The sequence below is a fragment of the Drosophila arizonae genome, chromosome 4, assembly GCF_054131065.1.
Source record: "Drosophila arizonae isolate 15081-1271.41 chromosome 4, UAZ_ARI_1.0, whole genome shotgun sequence".
Classification (NCBI taxonomy): Eukaryota; Metazoa; Arthropoda; class Insecta; order Diptera; family Drosophilidae; genus Drosophila; species Drosophila arizonae.
In genome coordinates this window covers 14,760,152-14,779,470 of record NC_142924.1, presented here as the reverse complement: position 1 = coordinate 14,779,470, position 19,319 = coordinate 14,760,152, and the positions used below count along the sequence as shown (strand labels likewise).

Genomic DNA, 19,319 nt, shown 5'->3' with positions numbered 1-19,319 from the left:
ATTAATTAATTATGCAATTGCATTTTGCATAAGTCTAAATATTATGCAATTTGTGAGTCAAGGCAGCTTTACCTTTTTATATATTTAAAGGGATTTTTGGGCCAGATAAAAAGTGACTAGAAACCCACTAAATATATAAGGATATGTTTGAGCAGGAAGAATATTTATATAGCATATATTATTATATAGATAAATATCTATCCCCGTCAAGCACCCCAAACTCGACTACTATTATATGCTTACCTATTCTATTTAAAGATCTCTTAGCATTTTAATAGTAAATGCTGCGTGTCAGGCATAAATATTCTTTTGCTCTTTAATTGGCTATATGGCAGCTTTATCATCCATATTCCAAATATCATTTAGCATTTGCTTTGTCAAAAGAAAAGGAGCATATTTATGTAAATTAATTATAATTTTTAAAGTGTTTTCTCTGGTAATGACAACAAAGCGTGACATTCTCACTGGGATTAGCTGAGAGGGACTTGGCCTATGCATATTTATGAAACGCTTCCACGTGCCGGCTATAAAACATGACATCGGATCGCGTCGCATAGCATCGCATCGCATCAGAGATTGAAAAATGTGCTAACAAATTAATAATAAAAATTGAAATTGCTTTAAGGCAAAAAGCGAAATGGAAATTAATTTGCTGGCCAAAAGATGTGCCAGCCAGCGTGGCTCTGCTACGGTTCTTATTCGGATTCGGGAGATGACTCAATTTGTCGGCGAATCGACTTTGATCTTATCATTGGAACTTTATAGCTAGCTCCTTACTGTTCCTATATAATGAGAAGGCATATATATGTATATATGTATATCTGTGTATATGCACAATGAAGTGTGTTTCAATATTTGAATTGCTAAATTCTCTCGCTTCTTTTGTTAGCTTTTTCGAATCTTATTTAGTCGATTGTGCAATGCATATATTTGTTTATAGACATTGCTAAAGTTCAGAGCGTGCGATTCTTTCGATATGAAACTGCAGCAGCGCTACAGGCAGCGACGCTGACTGCGACGCCAGCAGCCGTTTTGTTTTGATTTTTTTTTTTTTTTAGTTGGCCCCGCACTTGAGCTGTGTTTGAATTATTACGCGAGTCGCTTGATCGCTCATTCGCTCTCTGCGCCTCTCACTCTCCGCGCCTCACACACTTCGCCGTCATCAGCACCTCATGCTCACACTCTCCCTTTCTCTTTCACTCTCGCACTCTATCCAGCTGTATTGTTATCGCCACATGTGCTCATGCTCAAGCCAAGCCAGGCCGCCCTGCTGCCCCGCCCCACCGAGCGGTTTACTGTCGCCCCCGCCTCGTTTGTTTGCCTTAGCTGTTGTGAAACGTAATTGTGTCAAGGTCAAATTTACATGAACACGCTAAGCGCCGGCGACGCAGCCGCTGTTCAGTGGGAGGGCCGGGGGCAGCGAGGCATTTTGGCGACGTCTGTCTCGGTCTCTGTCTCTGTCTCTGTCTCTATCTCTGCTGCCGCCTCCGTCTCTGCCTCTGCCTCTGCCCCTGCGCTCTGCTCCGCTGCTCAGCTGTTCTGTGTGTTCGCTTGGCAAACAGTCAGTCGCGCTCTTTTCCACGCTGTTTGCTATGCAAATGTCGACGGAGAGCAACAAACTGACAGACAGCTGGACAAACAGCCAGAAAAGGTGTCAAAGTAAATAGAAAATTATAGCCACAGCAAATAGAAAATAGAGAAAAAACTAAATGAACTTCAAGTCGAATATTTTTACTCTATTAAAATTAAAATAAAATTGTAAAGGTATTTTCAATATGAATTTAAAAATGAAAACCAGGAAAAAACCTAATTAACTTTAAAACTAATTTTTACACCTATGTAGTTATTTTATGAAATATGCCAATTAGGTTTTATAGTTTTTCCCAGAGACTTTTTGAAATACCTCTAAATATATACAGCTTCGGTCATAAAAATAGAACTGCTGTACAATACATGCTATAAAATAAATAAAACGGTACATTTTCCCTTACAAATTGAGCTGTGTATATTATAAGATATAGATTTGCTAAAATATATTTATAAAATTTATTCAGGCTTTTTTCAAGCTACCCTCGACATATACTTAAACGACATTAAAGAAAAGCTGATTTCTTATCAATACACTCTGCATTTCGAGCTTAGCTATGATTCAGCTTAGATTTAAGCAACTTGATTTACTTTAGGCGATGCTACAACAAAGCCTCAATACACTTCCCTCATTTGGAATGCAAATTTATAATGGTGCAGCACCCACAGTATTTACTCGCTAAGTTGGCACAGCCATTAACTCCCCAACTCTTTATATAGGGATTGTGTGGCATCTGTCACCTTTGAATATCTGGGGGCATTTCCCATGTCAAGCCGAAGCATGGATCACAAATACGCGTATGTTATAGCTATGCATATAAGGCAGTTACGAAAGTCACACTCGACTTAATTTGAGTTGTTTGATTGAGCTGGGAGTGTATAAAAGGTCACTCAGTCCACAGAGCTAAGTTACTGCCGATCATCAGAGACTCTCTAATTGGGGATCTCGTTTGAGCATTGAGCATTTGCTTGCCCATCAATTAGTAATGAAATACGCAAAGGTAGAAATGTTAAATAATCGACACAAGCGTTTAGCTATCGAGTGTGAATTTAGTGGGATATTTGGGTGAGTTACAAAGCTTATCTAAAGTTGAGTGAGAAATTCCCGAATATGTGAATGAATCACGCCTTAAATTAGAGATATTCATTCTTCCCTCCGGCATATATGTATATAATAATACTTTCGAATGTATTCAAGAGTTTAATCAACTTGTTGTCTTCCGTAAATCTTGCACAACTGTAATTACTCGATGATTATTCATTGAATGTGCTCCGAGCCGAGTTCTGCTGAACACATTAGCAAGCGCATCTTCATTAGGCATTCATATTTCGATGCGATGCGATGCATCATCGACTGCCTTTCACAACATTCCCAGACGATTAACGCCAGCATAAAGAACCGCCGAAACGATTTGCAAATGCCATTGTTGCTAATAAAGGCGATTATCTGGCTCAACATGGTGGTCCGCTGCCACCCACGAGCTTTCCAAGTGGCCAACATTTGTATTCGCCTTATCGATGGAATAGCCAATGCAATGCAATACAATACACAATGGCCACTCTAGCACTCTAAATACCTGCAGATTAGTCATAGTTCAGATAGAAGAAAAAAGCCACGCCAAAAACGGACAATCTCGTGATAAATATCGCAGCAAACCAGCTATGCGGCAGCTGCAGCCGATGGAGTTCCATAAAGCTTGTTTAGCAGCCAATAGTATAACAGTTTTCAATTGACTTCATAGAGTCTAGTAATTAATTGTATAACAGCTTAAACAAGAGTATTATATAACAATATAAGTTATAGAGCATATTTTCAATTAGTATAACATTATCAGTTAACTATACATATTTAGATAACAGCTAGAGGGTTTATATTGTATATTCCACTGAAATGTTGCACAGCACTCTGTATAACAGTATGTACATATATTTGCTTTTCATCTTCTTTTGTATAACAGTTTCGACTTCTTTGCAGCTGCCTTTGTAATTGATTAATATATACGACATAAAGCTAACCAGATTTCATTGCAACTTTGTTTTCTGTTTGTATAACAGTTTGAGGTTTGCATTCAGCTGTTATAACAGCGTTGCCAGACCTGCATTTGCCCGCAGTTGCAGTTGAGCCCATTAGCATTGCAAATATTACGGACGATAAGCAAAGCAAATTGCGAAATTCCTGCAGGCAGTCGGCTCTGGCAAAGTGAATGGGATTCTTGCGATGTGGGCGACTGACTGCTCGACGAGGTCCGGGAGCACAGTCACCTATTGTGACTGTCAGCCGGATATGTAGGCATTGGCATGCAAACCAATGCAGAACGTTTGGCTGATGCAAGAGCCAGAACTAAAGCTATGACATTAATCTAGGCGCATCTTCGTCATGGACAAGCTGCCAAGCGGCATTTGCATGCCAAGCAGAGGCGAGGCAGGCCACGGTGGCAGTCGCTGACACTTCACAGTTCATTGGCGCCGTGACAAGCCCACCAACAGGCGGCACACTTGGCAACAGCAGACCTGACGCAGACGACGCTGATCGCGCTGATCGAGCCTCCCATGGCTAACGTTTCGATATCTCAATTCGTGGCGGCGCGGCCAACACACGCCCCAGTTCGAAATGATTCAGACATTGTGTGTGTTTTTTTTTTCGGTTACAGTTGCAGCAGTTTTTGTTGGAGCTTGTAAAGTGGAGGTAATTGTATGGATGGCTGGCTGGCTAGCTGGTGGGCTGCTTGGCTCAGGGCTGACCTTCAAGATGTCAGCGTCTAGTGTTTCCGTTTTAAAACTGACCAACCAAATGTGATGGCAGCTGTCTGCAGACCTGAAAGAAGTTCGTTGCCTAAGTCTTTTGTTTCTGCTATGGCAAAGGGGCGAAGGGACGGTGTGACCGAGCAGGCAGCATGACGCGTGCATAAAAATAAACATTCAAGTCGGTCGACTGTTATAGTTAATGGGCCGCAATGGCTGCGCGCGACGGCATTAACAAGATTTAATGCTAAAAATAACAAATGAGTAGCAATTACGCGACTCCAGACATCAGACAGCAGGCAACAGACCCCAAAGCCCAGACGGAGACAGTCTGTGAAATAACCCACGCGACTGAGTACGCCCCACACATACACACACACACATATATGTACGTATGTGTGTATATAACATTTGATTTGATGATGTGGGAAACACTCGAAATAGCAAATACAACAACAAGAGTTATTAGCACAAATAACACAACGAGAACAAACAACAGCAAAGCCTCGAGCATGGCACAAAGGGTATGGCGGGGCAGGCACTCAACAGCCACAGTCAAAGTCTCTCAGCAAGGCACCCGGATTCGTTATTTATGGCATACGACGGTTGGAAAATTTATATATTTGTCTGTTTATGTATTTATTGGGTCTCTGCCTCTTCACCAGACACAATTCATCACGTGCGTCATTTAACAGTTCAATCGCTGTCCCAGCCTCATCAGCTCCAGCACCAGCCCCAGCATATTCTTTACAAGGAGTTTTTTTTACCTATAGATCGTATGGGGAGTTCAAATGAATCTGAAGGTCAATTAACGGTATAGCGCACTTATGGTTATTTATATTTTCGACAGTCTAGCAGCATCTGTCTCTATCTCTCTCTCTCTCTCTCTCTCTATTCGGCAAACATGTTTTAATTTGATTGTGATTCCGTTCCTTATCTTAACCGCATTTCAATGGCTTTCACTGTAGTGGCTTGACTACTTGGCTAATTGCCAAATTCCCCAAAAAATAAACGGATGCTGAATATGAAAGCAGTCTGTACTTTCGAATGTGTAGCGCCCCATTAACAAGGCAAACAAAAATACAAATAAATTAAAGCAAAGCTACATCTAAAACGAATCCGGTTGAAGGTTGATTCTCGACATTAAATGTTTTATTAGATTTGTTGGACTTGGACGTGAGATATGCCACGATTCCAGCTGTGCGAAATTTGTCAGAACTTAATTAATTTTTGTTTAATTATTAATCAATTGCAGCCACCCACACGCCAAAGGCAATTTAAATGTTGCACTTCTTTTTCTATTTTGCTTCACTCTTAACTCTTCTTCTTATTCTTCCTTTGTTTGAATGCTCTATTCCCAGTGTGTGCCTGCTGGCATCCATTTATCAATTAGTGCTTTTTTTGCGGCTTGTTGAACACAGCTTAAAGTAAATTTATACTTAATTAATGGGCTATTAAACTACGACTTTGCATGTACAACAACGGGGCGTATCTGCCATATTTTCTAATTTGGGGATTTGAGCTGTGATCTAGAGTTGAGCAGCGAAGCGGAACAGGCGGCGGGCAATCGGAAACAATTGCCGAATAGAAATATTAGCCTTGGCCACGCTCCAAAAGGTTAAATATCATGACTACCTAGATATTTATTTTAATTATATGTATAGAGAGATTTCTGATTGTTGATGTAATCAAAGCGTTTCCACTCTATAACATTAGCTTAACCCAATTTGGTTTAAACATAAGAAGAAAATCTGGTACATTGTACGTTGATTGCATTTCGTTTGCGGCATTTTATATTTGTTACTGCCCGCCTTTAATGCATTTTTCATTACATGTTGAAATTGTACACAATAAAAAGCAACGCCATTGCGAATGTTCATTTGCAGCGGTATGCAAATGCGATTGAGTGGCTTTAAGACTGTTACGGATCTTTTTAATCGATACCCTACAGGAGACGAGTACAATTGCAGTTAAACTGAAATTGTTTCAAGAAATCGATATTTCAAAGGACACAAACATCTCTAATGACACAGGTTAACTTAGATACGATATCTACAGCCATTTTAATCGATAGCCCGCAGGAGGAGGCAAAATTCATTAGAAACGATATCTACATCTGTTAATCTGCTTTAATCGATATTCCACAGAAGACATTCTCTACTAATGACAACAATCGTTTACAACGACGATATGCAAATGTAGTTAAGCTGCCTAGATTTCAACCGTCGATTAATTTAACAAATGCGGGCGACGTTCTTCTCTGATCGAGACATTCGATAGATGTTGAATTGTGACGCGTGTTAGCTTTGATTTCTTGCTGATAGCGAAAAAACAAATTAGGCATTTAACAAAAAAATTTAGTTTAGCACTTTACAGCTATTTAAAAAAAAAAAAAAAAAAAACACAAAGAACATAAGCACCACACTGAAACCAAGTAAATTTATGGCACAGCGCTGAAACGGGTTGAATGGGTATACAGATCGAGGCAATGACCCAGAGAACTACTGAAAATACAGGCTGAAGTAGCAAAAACACCTGGAACAGAGAACTATCTATAGAATAGTTCGATCGATCTATCTACCAGCTCGAATCAATCATTAAACATAGCCTGAGAACTTTATACACCGATACGAGGCGACTCAATTCGATATTCTCCATTCGCCCCAACCATGGCCATATCATTTACGGGCAGTCCGAAACAAAACCGCGCTGAGAATTGGGCGAACGAATGAAGGCAACAAATTAGCACGAAATTAATTGCATTTAAGCAGCAATAAAAATGAAAAATTACTTTTATCGCACGGCTAAGATCGTGTCTTCGGGTCGCTCCCACCGAAATCAGTCGAGTTTTTATTTAAATTCCTTATTCTTTTATTTTTGCTTAATCTGTTGATAGCGCGACCCGCCATAGATCTATCATAGAAACTTTTCGCTTTCACAAATAACCCCAACCAAAAAAAAACTTGACTATTAACATATGTAAAACGGCATCGGCATTTGTTCACAATTTGTTATATTTCACATGTTTAATAAATTGCTTTTAATCTAAAAGTGTTAGTGTTAGAAAATGCTAAACACATTTCAAATGTGTGCGTAGGTGTGTGTGTGTGAGTGTTTATGTGTATTTGATTCAGTGTTTTAGATACTGAAGTAGAGAAGATTTGTAGAAACGGAAAGAATGTTCTACATCCTAATTGAATTTGCATTTAGAGAAATCCATTTCGGGATGCTGTTGCTTGAATCTGTGAAGATGGAAGATAAGCATTACTCAGAGCTGAAAGTGAGAGTGGGCGAGATCATTCACTTACTTCTCTAGTATATCCTGTTTCTTGCGATCCTCACTGGTTGGCAAACCCATCTCCTTCTGGCGCTGATCGTACATCATTTTCTCCACCATGCTACGTGTTTCGCCATCCAGATCTGACAGCTTGGATGACTCTGGATTGATTTTGCGAGTGGATATTTCCGGGTCGGTTGTAACCAAACGACTCCACCAATTCATGCGATTGATCTTCTCGAGTGTAATGACCACCGTTTTGTTATCTTGGATCACCCAAAGCGATTCCTCCTGCTTGACCTCGGCATACAGCTCGCCATCGATGACCGGCTCTTGACCTTTGATGCCCACCTTCAATGTCTTCTTGCCGATGTTGACCACAATGTCGCGGGCACGCAAAGCGAACGGCACATTGAAGGGAATCTTCAGCTGCAATTAGAATGTGTAGATAACCAGTTAAAGTTGTTCATGATGATCCAAGATATCTCCGAGTCGAATTCGAGTTCGAGTTTGAGCTCGACTTCGACGTTGACTGCAGAGCAAAACCAATTGCAAACAATTATGAGCACGTCTCGTAACGGAGGCAAACATCTCCGGTTCATGTAATTTGTGATTAATGATCTGAACGCCTTCGACATTCTAGTGGCCACGTAACAAAGTCAACAGAAATAACAATTGTTGACGGTGATGTTGCTGATGATGATGCTCTGATGCTGTTGCTTTTGCTGATGCCCAGTGCTTTGGTCAGCCTTGAGGCAGCTAATAACGAAAAACGGTCTATAAATAAAACTCACACAAGAGGCCAAGAGGCACGTCTTGTATCGCCAGCTGCAATCAGAAAACTGGAGCTGCCCTTCACCCAGGCCCAGACCAGGCCTGCCTCAAGGACTGAGGCTTGGTCTGCATTCAACGGGAATCTAGCTTAACTGCTTGGCATGCCATGCAGAGTTCAAGGACGTACAGCGGTTGTTTTATTATGCCTCTATATATATATATATATATATATATATATATGCACATATGTAGCCAGATCCGGTTGCACACGGTGCACAGGAGCAGTGCTTGGAATGTCGCTCAACAGGTTGCCTGGATTTGCGCCAAAGTCGAGAGTGACGAACAATGCAACGGCAACCGCAACCTCCGTAACAACAACAACAACAACAACGAGGGCAGCTAATTAAATGAGGCCTGTTCCAAAGTTCAAAGCAATTACAGTAGCGTCTAAAATGATATGCCCGCTGTCCATTAATCATATATATATATATATATATATATATATATATATATATATATATATATATATATATATATATATATATATATATATATTAGCGCCTTTTCTATTAACTTTAATAGAAAAATTAATAATGTGAGAAAACTTTAAATGAAAAAAAAAAATAGATAAAAAACGCAGCAGCAGCGGCAACATACATAATTAAAGCTTAAGTTATTAGATACTCAGCCCAACCAGCTGAGAACACTGCAATCAATTAGCAACGACAACAACGAGCGACCCACTTGCCACAGTCGTCGTCGCATGTGGAAACGCAGTCGCAGTTGGTGTCGACAACTGGCAAACAACAATGCTAGCGGCTCACGCGGCTCTTTAATTAAAAATCAGACAAAAGCTACAGCGTCAAGGACGCTTTCGTTCAAGAAGACAAAGTCAGCAGCCGCAGCCGACCAAGTCCGCAGCACGACACGAAGATTCGTGCGTGCACATCTGCTCAAATCTGCGTGTGTGTTTTGTTTGTGTTTGTATGTGTGTGTGTGGGTGCCCAAGGTGCTCCAACAATATAGCAAACAAGTAGCAGCAACAGTAGCGCAAACACAACGGGCGGCCAACATAACAACAGCAGGCGCTAGTGATGAGCATGATTATGATCGGGGCATTCCGTTCACAACTAAAGCATCTCGAATAGCGATGAGCGCCATGCACAATAATCTTCGTGCTTTTTGTAATTAAATCATAAGTTGTTATCGTCTGTTTAATTATATTAGAAATTGTGCGTGTCACTAAGAAAATACTGCACAAACTCTAATCGATACTTTGTCAACACGCAATCAGACGCTCAGCTCTAGCAGTAGCTTCTGTTAATCACTTGAGCGCACTCTGCAACGACAATGTGGAGGCTTCAATCGAAGCTTGTCGCCGACGCATTGCTCACACATTTTTGACAAATTGGACTTAAAAATGTGTCAAAATTGAAACTGAAGCGGATGTCAATTGAGATTTCTGAAGCACGGCGGACGACGCGGATATAAACGGTTGAGCTCAGCAAATGTGTGGGTGATGGCAATTAGCAAGAACAACACTCACACTTAACATGACTGCAATTACCAGAGTATGACTGCTGTTAGCAGCTGTTACTGCATTATGCAACACGTGTGTGTGTGTGTGTGTTTGTTTGTAATGGCTAATCTCGACTCGAAACGGCTACCGATATCGGTTAATGGCCTTTCGGCGTGTGCTGCGATATTCGAAAGGGAATTTTTCGATGAAACTCCGAAGCTTTCACAGTGTTGTGAAGGTTGTGCAAACAACAGTTCTATTCTGTATGGCCATACGGCTCGCTTACAACTAGGAAATTTACACAAATCAGATACACAGACACATACACTAACACTGACAAAGGGGCAAATTAAAACACGGCATCAAAATTAAATGCAAACAATGGTTCATGCAAATGGGCGTGCTGAGAGCTATGAAGACAGCAACAAAGCTCAAATATGATGCGGCTAAAAAAAATGATGCCAACAAAGCTAAAACACAAACAAATACAGCGACAACAACATGGACAAGCAACCATTTAGTCGTCAGTCAAAGTTCAAAGCATACGGAAAAGGTGTCGCATTTGAATTAATGATTAACGTGCCAAAAACCTGTGGCACACTTATGAGCAGCGAGGGAGTGCGCATGTATGCGTGAGCGAGATGGAGATGGAGAAGCGAGCCTCTAATAGACACTGAGGCAGACACCAAGTCTGAGAGTTGCTGATTATGCAAATAACGTCTGCCTGCATTAATCGATAGTCAGCTAATCGATCATCAAGAACTGATGTGCACCAATTCCTCAACTTGGCAACTATAAATCCACGCTTGATTTCTATATTAAGGGCTTATTAAATTTAGATAAAGTGAAAGAAATTTTTACAAAATATTCATATAAAATATGGGGGGAAAAAAATCAGTTAACTGTATTTGTTGTCGCGCTTTGACTAATTCTACGAATTTCGAAACAAAATCGACAACAACTAAAAGTTCGCTTGACTTTTCTTAAATATGTATGTGTGACGTATAATTTATGCTGAAAGAAGCAACACGGTGCCTGGCACGAAACCCCGATCTCCAAACCAGCGTGGAAACAATCAAAAATGCAAAAGAAAAAAAAAAAAAAACAAATAATAAATAAAACAAAAATAAGAATAAAAAAATAAGATAGAAAAAAAATCATTTCAAAACTAGCCGAAGTCGAGTGAGTGGCGCGACTGCGTCGATAACATTATCAGAGCTCCGAAAGGTGCCCCTTAATAAAATAAAACCTGAATCAGAACTGACCGTCTAGCATAGTATATTGGAGTAGATCGGTGTCGTCGCCACTTGACAGCCAAATCATCAATTGAATTGCTTAAATCTGATTAGAATGGCGACCAAGCTGCAAACTAGTTTCAGACAAATAAAACACACCAAAATACGTAGCTCAAGTGCTCAATCTGTCTGTCTCCCTCTGTGTAAGTGTGTGTGTGTGTACCAATTGAAATTGTTGTTCACTCTAAAGCTGAGAGTACGCACAGATCCGGTAGCAGTTAAGACCCCCATAAAGAATTCCCAGAGATCAGTCACAACAGCTAAAGCCATGCGACAGCTTATTGGCCTACTTGGAGACAAATTAGCATAAATGAACGCTATTCATAACTCAACTCCGATTGATCGATAGCCCGGGATTATGCAAACTGGAAAAATGTGATACAAATTAGGCATTAGAAACCAATTAAGACTATTTCTACCAGAAACCACAAGAAGCCAAAACAATAATCACGCTAACACGGATCTCCGGCAGAACGAAAAAGAATAGAACTATAGCACACTACCAAAAGTTCATTTACCTATTTGAGCGACATTCTCCAGGTGTCAATTGGTTGTAATTGTCATTGTTGAAGATCGTTTTGTCTTCGGTCATTCCACATACAATCCATATGGAGCCTTCACTTTAATGCATAACTAACTTTACGAGTGCCATAAAGAAATGCTCGTAAATGTAGTTTCATTTTCTTATTAAGCTGCCTGTTTTGCTCATAATTAGCTAGAAAAACCCACAAAATATTAATGAACAATTGACGTCATTAAGAATTTCAGCGTAGTATTTCCGTTTACCCGATGACTCAGTGAAGAATCAGCTGTGCCTGGCTTTTCAGCATTATTGATTGGCGTGGAGCTCGTGTTCAGATGCCCCTTGGCAAATTTTCTCTAAAGCGCTAATCGCCGAAATTAGCTACGACAAATGCTGTTATACAAAGCGAGCTTCCAACTGCGGCTATTGTGATATTATCTTTCTGTTGTTTTGCTATGGCATTTTGAAAGAACATCGAACGATAAACATTCCATATTATTTTATAATTTTGTGCCTTTTATGCGAACAGAAATGGGAAATTTAGAGGATATATTGTGATAGAGGCAACGATGTACTCAAGCTATCGATAGTATTTACATGCATAGGGATATTTGTTAAATAGAGAGGAGCATTTAAAATTCTAGGCGATATTCTGTATAGGCTAATAAAAGACGGCAAAAGTATTTACTTTATTCCAAAGGGGGAAATTTTGACAATTACATGACATTCTTTTATTATTTGGTCCTTTATTTTAAGTAAATACCCAAATTAAAGTTCCCATGCAAATATTTAGTGCTGTATTCATATTTTCAATATTTAATTTCATATTTATTGTTTGAACGTGTAAGCAGTGACGCGTATCAATGAGCCGTATTGTGTAGTGGGGAATTCCCTAAGCTGTTATAGCGCGTCAAAAATTTTGAACTAATGTCACCAAAAATAAAACTGCTATTAAACTGTGGCTGCAGAACGATTTAATATTAAAATGCCTCACATAACAGCCGGCTAAGGCACGTCAATACAAACTATATATATAAATATATGTATATATATATAACATTTATGTATATATATTTATTTTATGGGCAGATATTCTATTGACGTTCGCTACTATGTATATATATGGGTGTGTGTGCTTTTTTGCATGCTTAATTATATGCAACAAAAACAACATGAAGAATTGTTTGTTTTGGCTCGGCGCGCAGCGAAGAAGCCACAAAGTTAACGTTTTGTTTTTGGTGAATGTTGTTGACTTAACATATTGGCTATGACTGTAGACTGCTATGAATTGGATTGGATTGGTTGCTGTTGCTCTTGTTGTTGTTGTTGTTGTTGCTATTCTGTGCTGCTGTATAGCTTGTGTTGCTGTTGTTGATTCGCTCGCCGCAGCTCTTAGCTGAGCTCAATTCAAATTCATCTCGATTCCATTTGGCTAAAGTGTTTGCTTGCTGTGATTCTGCGCTGGTAACTGGCAGTGTCAGTCTAAATCTTTGTCAACTCAGCTGATTTAGGAGATACATATACATATGTGCACACATACATTTACATTTATGTATGTATAGCTGTAGAGTCAAGCAGCTGGGCAACACTCACTTGTCTCACTTAAAAGGTGATAACAAGCTGCCTGCTCAAGGGGTATAAAACAAGAGAGCAAAAACTGAAGACAAATTTGCTGAATTGTTGTTGTTGTTGTCGTTGTTGGCACAGCAAACAAAATGTGTAACAATTTATTTGCCACAACAATTGACACAATGTGACAATATAAGCAATTATCGAACAATTAATTGAGTCTAACAATCTCTTGGCATTTTGATATAAATATTCGTCTAATTCCTTAATTTCAGACTTTGGGAATCCAGATTTTCAATTTAATTGTCTAGAATTTAGAGCAGGTTTGCTGTCAGCTTCATTTTATTATTAAACGCTTCTCATGTTAATATTCCACAACAGCCATATAATACATTTAATAAACTCAGTTTAATATATTCAAGTTTGCCAAACATAAGAAAACATAAAAAAGAATAAAATAATAAGAAATTAATGATCTATGAATGTATTTTTATTTTTTTTATTTTTTATTTGGAGGCAAACTGTGCCAATTAATTGGCTAACAAGAAAAGGGCGTGCTATGCAGCCTTTTAGCAATTACAAAAATGAAGAAAAAATATACATATCATATACTTAAATCATCTTTGGCTTTATGAAGCCGGATCTGGGCAACAATACACCCACGCTGTGGGCCCTTCATCAGCTCTTGTGTTGGCTGCGCCGTGGGATTCAATATCTCAATATACAACAAAAAGCGATTAAACAAGAGCCCAAAACTACAGTTGAGAGTTGAAATGAGTTGCAGCTCAATTTGCCAGCGAATTTGCCCACGGGCCATAGCAAAAGGGCAAGCGAGGCAACGAGGCCGTCAGGCAGTTGAGATGATGTCGTCTATTTATAGAGAGAACTGAGAAAGTAGCTGAGGCAGAGAACATCAAAGTGACAGCGCGGCAAATTTCAAATTAATACCAAGAGCTAGGCAGAGGGCAGAGGGGAGGCACCACTGCCTGCCTGGTTGTTAAACTGCCCACGCCATCAGGCGGCAATTGATCAAGAGAATGTTCTCTGCTATAAATATAGCACAATGAGCAGTCGCAGCAGCCGCAGCTGTTATGACATGTAAAATCCGGCAAGAAAGTAGCTATCGAGCCACACACAACAAACAACGAGAACAACAGCAAAAAGTTTGCGCATCGCAAAGCAAACAACCTGTCGACAGCTTTTAACATCAACGTTAACGTTAGCGTCAACGACGATGTCGACGCCAACGTCAACGCCAACGCAAGCAGCGCAGCAGCAGCAGCAACAGCAGACCGTTTGCTCTGGGCAGTTCAGCTGCTCGGCGCGCGCCGTTTGCTTCAGTTTGATTCTTGACGCCGTTTAGATCGGTTCTGTTTTTTTAGCGCGTGCTAAAAATAGAAGTTATAAAAACTAGAAAAGAAAAATAAATATATTTGAATACAACAATTCAAGACTATAAAGTCGCCAAGCAAACAATTAACAAACTAAAAGAACGGTCAAAACAGCGACTGACGCCCAGTTGAGTGTTTTGTGCCCAATCAAAAAGACTGACAACTGGCATAAATATCAATAAAAATATATAAATATATATATACATATATTAAGCAGAATTTGTGATATTATAAATAAGTTTCAATCGTGTGTGATAATTATTTAGATAAGCTAAGTAAATTTGCCAAAAACAAAAACACAACAAAAAGTAAGTAAAAAAAAAAAATAAAACAAAAAAATTACAAAGCCTGTTGAAAAACCAGTTGAAAAATTAAATAAATAAAATAAAATAAATAAAAAGAAAAAATGCTGCATACAAAAACAGATACATATATAAATAAAAATATTTTTGAGCGCCGATAAGACTTCCGCATGCTTAAAACGATCTTTACACAATATGCTTAAATCAGAAATAAAAAAAAGAGACTCAAATATATGTGTGCACGCATACAAAAGACTTAGGCAACGAACTTGACAAGTGTCTGTGCGTGCGTGCAACAAATTTAGAATTAATTTCATTAATTGCAATAATTATAAAATAAAAATTAAAAAAAAACAAGAAGCAAGGAAAAAACCAACAACAAGAAATTGTCATTTGCATTTCGAAGAGTGCCTGCCAATAAAATGAGAAAGGCAGAAGATTAAAACCGACAACAACAAAAGCAATCCAAATCGAACCAGAGAAGTTCCATTAATAACAATAACAACAACAAAAAACTAGCTGAATAAATAATAGAATGCGAATCTGCCTTTTAAAAGCCGTGTGCCAGGCAAATATCAGTCCATAAATATCAAACGGGTTGCCAGCCAGCCAACAGACAACGGACGGCGGACAGACAGCGCAGACTCGAAAGTTCACTTTTTATGTTCAACAAACCAAAATGAAAAAGTTTCAAACTCAAACTGTAATAAAGCAACAACAGAATAAAATAAAATAAATAAAAAACACATAAAACAGATTTTAAGTCGAGCGGCATAGCCGACTGCCAAATGACATTTGCAAATTATGGGGAAAAAAGGTCAGGCACTAGACAAAGAAATTATCATAAGAAATGCCAAAGTGCCAAAATCTCGCCTAGTTAGCCATAGAAAAATTCATATAGGCAGGGCCTATATAAGTAGATTACATAAGAATAAAAGCTCATGTATATGAAGAGCCCATAAAGAGTTCAATCGAATTTGAATTTCATATGTTATATGTGTAAAGTGGAATTAAAGAACCCAGAAGAATCTAGAGCGAAGTCTGGGATTATATATGTATAAGTATATGTCCCTATCTTAGCTCCCATCTAATCTCAATTCTAGTTGACTTATATATAACTTCTTGAACTCATATCCAAACTCGCATCTCAACAATCTCTTTTGCTCTCGCAGATGCAGGATTATTGGCACATACCACGCGCCTCGCTCGTCTCCTCTAGCAGCTCGGCCATCAGCTCGGCGAGCTCCTCGAAATCGTCCAACAAATCGAGCTCAAATCCGCCAACGCTTGCACAGCGCAGCATCCACTCCACAGCCAATTCGAATGGAACTAGCGCAGCTGTCACAGCGGCTGCTGCGGCGGCTGTCTTGGCGGCTGCCAAGCGCGGATCACGCTCGTCACAGGGCTCCAGCGACAGCAACAACAGCACACGGGTGAGTAGTGAGATGAGCCACAAATCATCCATAGCGAGCAACCACAACATGAATTGTGACTCATTTGGCATTTTCACCCACACAGAGCGCCGCATCCGGCTCGTTGCTGCTGACGGCCGCGAATCTGGAACGATTCGCCGAGATACACAAGAAACAGGAGCGGCAGCACAAGATGCTGCTGTCGGAGCAGCTGCCCAGTGTGCACGGCCACAGCTCCTCGTCGGCCAATTACAATGCGAATCTGGCATTGGCCAGCCACGCCAAGGATGCAGTTATTCCCATCGATGCTGATCCCAATCTGCAGTACATACGCACCAAAGATCTGGACACCGTGTCCATAGCCAGCTCCATGCACTTCACCATGGTTAACGGCGAGCCAGGCGGCGCCAAGAAGCCCAAGCGTGGCCTCTGCGATCGCGGACGACAGGTGACGGTTCTCATTGTCAGCATGAGCACCATCTTCATGCTGCTCATCATGGGCATGGTCTATGCACTCGAGAGTAAGTTGGCTCGATATACTCAACTCGGTCTCAGCTGGATTGGCTCAACTAACGTATTCTCTTTACTTCTCCATTTGCAGTGCGCGCTCGTGATATGCCCAAGAGCTAACGCAATTGCGTGTCGTGCTTAGAATTCGGAGAGGCGCAACCACGCCCCATATATATATATATATTGTGGCTTCTTAGTTTATTATTTATTGTACTTCCGTGTCAATTATTATTATTGTTATATGCGTTGTCATCGTCTTTTTTGTGCTAGTTGCTTAAGTTATTTATTACACACACCAATTGTTCAGAGAAGCGAAATTTTTGTATGGCCTGCGTCGTACTAGTATTAAGCGAACTTACAATTACAATTAATTAGCGTTAAATTAGTGGATCAACCAACTGTATCACAGCAATGCCCTGGACCATGGACCGACAGATACTGAAGTGAATGCCGAATAGCCAATACACACAAACAAACACATATATATGTAGATACATGTACAGATATGTATGATGATATTTGAAAAATATGATTAGTTCTTTAATGTCTATTCAGAGAAGGAAGTGTATTTTTCAATTAAACAATTAAGTTTTTTAGCCCTGTGATATGTCAAAATAAACAGAATTCAAATTGTATGACACAAAATATGTTGGGAATTCTTTTACTTCTATGAGTCATGAACTCAAGCGGAGGTCAAGCATTCTGCTCTTCTTGTCTACCTATGAGTCATGCCCTCTGCAGTGAGAGGGAGTTTAGCTGCTGAAGCGTTTAGCAGCACCTGCTTTAAAACACGTACACACAGTAGCTGATCACCTTAGCAACAACTAAAGCATACGTAAGAGCAATAACCAACCTGGATCAACAACAACCTGGCAACAGCAAACATAGACCAACAATAACATCTGGCGGAAGCTTCAGAAACAACGTTGCCTATATAAAACTAATTGAAAACTAAAAATCCGTCAATTGGAAATGTTTTTTAACATAAGAATAATTGATTTAACGAGTAGGGAAAATATTTTTTGAATTTCATCCAATTTTGATAGGTTTCTGGGCGTTGGAGACATTAAATATAAATTCTAGTAGCATATTCACGACAAGCTCTTTGAAAAGGAATATATTGGTAAAACCCAAAAACAAATTAAAAGCCGCTAAGACTTTCTCCTCATCAGTACAATGTGCGTCATACATCATTTGGAACAGTTTTTCTTATACATTAAACATAAGCTCAACTAAAAAAAAAACTATAGCATTTGGAATTTTGTATACAGTTAACATAAGATCAAATCCAATAAAACCAATATCACATGCTTAGACCACCAATATACAGTTTTGGAACTGTTGACTAAAAAAGAGAATCTATCTATTTCATACGATAAGAGTTTTCTTAGAGTCAGATTATACTTAAATTAAAAGAGCCTTAACTCACCTCCACCTCCTGCAGTGTCTGTGTCCACATGTATTTGTCTAGAGTGCAGCCATTGCCAGAATTTGGTTGCAATTTGCCCAACTCATCCTTTTCGGTGTCATCATCCACCTTTTCAATGGGCTTGGAGAGTTCCTCATTGACTGTTGTCACACGCGCCGAGTCTCCAGCAGCGCCATCCAACAGCTGCTGACGTTTTCTAGAAGAGATTGGAACACATTAAATTGTCTACTCCTTTATAATATTATAGTTTAACTAACTTGTCCTCCTCCTCCTTGATAATGGCAGCGGCCTCTTCATCGCTAATATCACAAATCTTATTATCATCCATTTCCTTTTGACGCGCCTCGCGCTCTGCTCGCTCCTTTTCGTCCTTTAGACGTTGTGTAGCTTCGCGTGCTTTCAGTTTCTCTTCATGGGCAGCCATGGCCAGTTTGGACTCCTTGCGGAACACATCCAGCAGCATTTTCTCCCACTCAGCCTGCTTGGCACCTGTGTAGAAATCTGTCTTCCGACGCAAGAAACTGGCCAATGTATGCAGAAACTACAAAAAGCATGGAAAAAACGTGCTTTTATATTTGCTTGTCATTGTCGTTGGACGGCACAAAGACACATGGCGTGTTTACATTGCAAATATGCTTAAATGCACTCTGATGTTATTTTTAATCGACTTGCTAAGTATGCATTGGTTTTAACAAAGGATTCGTAAACAATTTCATGATTCTGTGTGCCATGCTTCCAGTTCCAGAGAAAAAACTTACTTCGGGCACTCCGCCTCGATGCTTCTCTGCTAAAGCGAGCAATATGTTGTCAAACTGATCTTCATTGGCGGACATTGTGTTGCCTTCTGTTTTGTAAATAGTAAACTTTTTGAATATTTATTTACGTTAGTTTTGTTCTTTTTCTGGAAATTTCCGAATTTAATATTATTTTGGGGTGACAAGTGACTGCCGGCGACTATGAGTGTGACCAGCTTAATAACTGACAAAAAT

The 19,319-nt window shown here is 39.7% G+C and overlaps 2 protein-coding genes across 5 annotated transcripts in view; one reads left to right on the top strand and one right to left on the bottom strand.

Moving 5' to 3' along the window:
* The window catches only part of LOC108613427 (uncharacterized), a 27,885-nt gene extending 10,516 nt beyond the window's left edge, over nt 1-17,369 (top strand). For 2 of the 4 annotated variants that reach the window (XM_089468097.1, XM_018006876.2), the window contains 3 exons: nt 16,152-16,412; nt 16,498-16,912; nt 16,993-17,369. In XM_089468097.1, the coding sequence (XP_089324223.1) occupies nt 16,152-16,412; nt 16,498-16,912; nt 16,993-17,021 (705 nt within the window). In that variant the 3' untranslated portion in view covers nt 17,022-17,369. The other 2 variants (XM_018006877.2, XM_089468098.1) reach the window with 2 other exon arrangements.
* nudC (nuclear distribution C, dynein complex regulator) lies at nt 7,326-19,319 on the bottom strand. Its single transcript, XM_018006875.2, has 5 exons — nt 19,089-19,319; nt 18,588-18,871; nt 18,331-18,526; nt 7,638-8,035; nt 7,326-7,571 (listed from the first exon to the last, which is right to left on the bottom strand). The coding sequence occupies exons 1-5, from the start codon at nt 19,161-19,163 to the stop codon at nt 7,520-7,522; spliced, it is 1,005 nt and encodes a 334-aa protein (XP_017862364.1). The 5' UTR covers nt 19,164-19,319; the 3' UTR covers nt 7,326-7,519.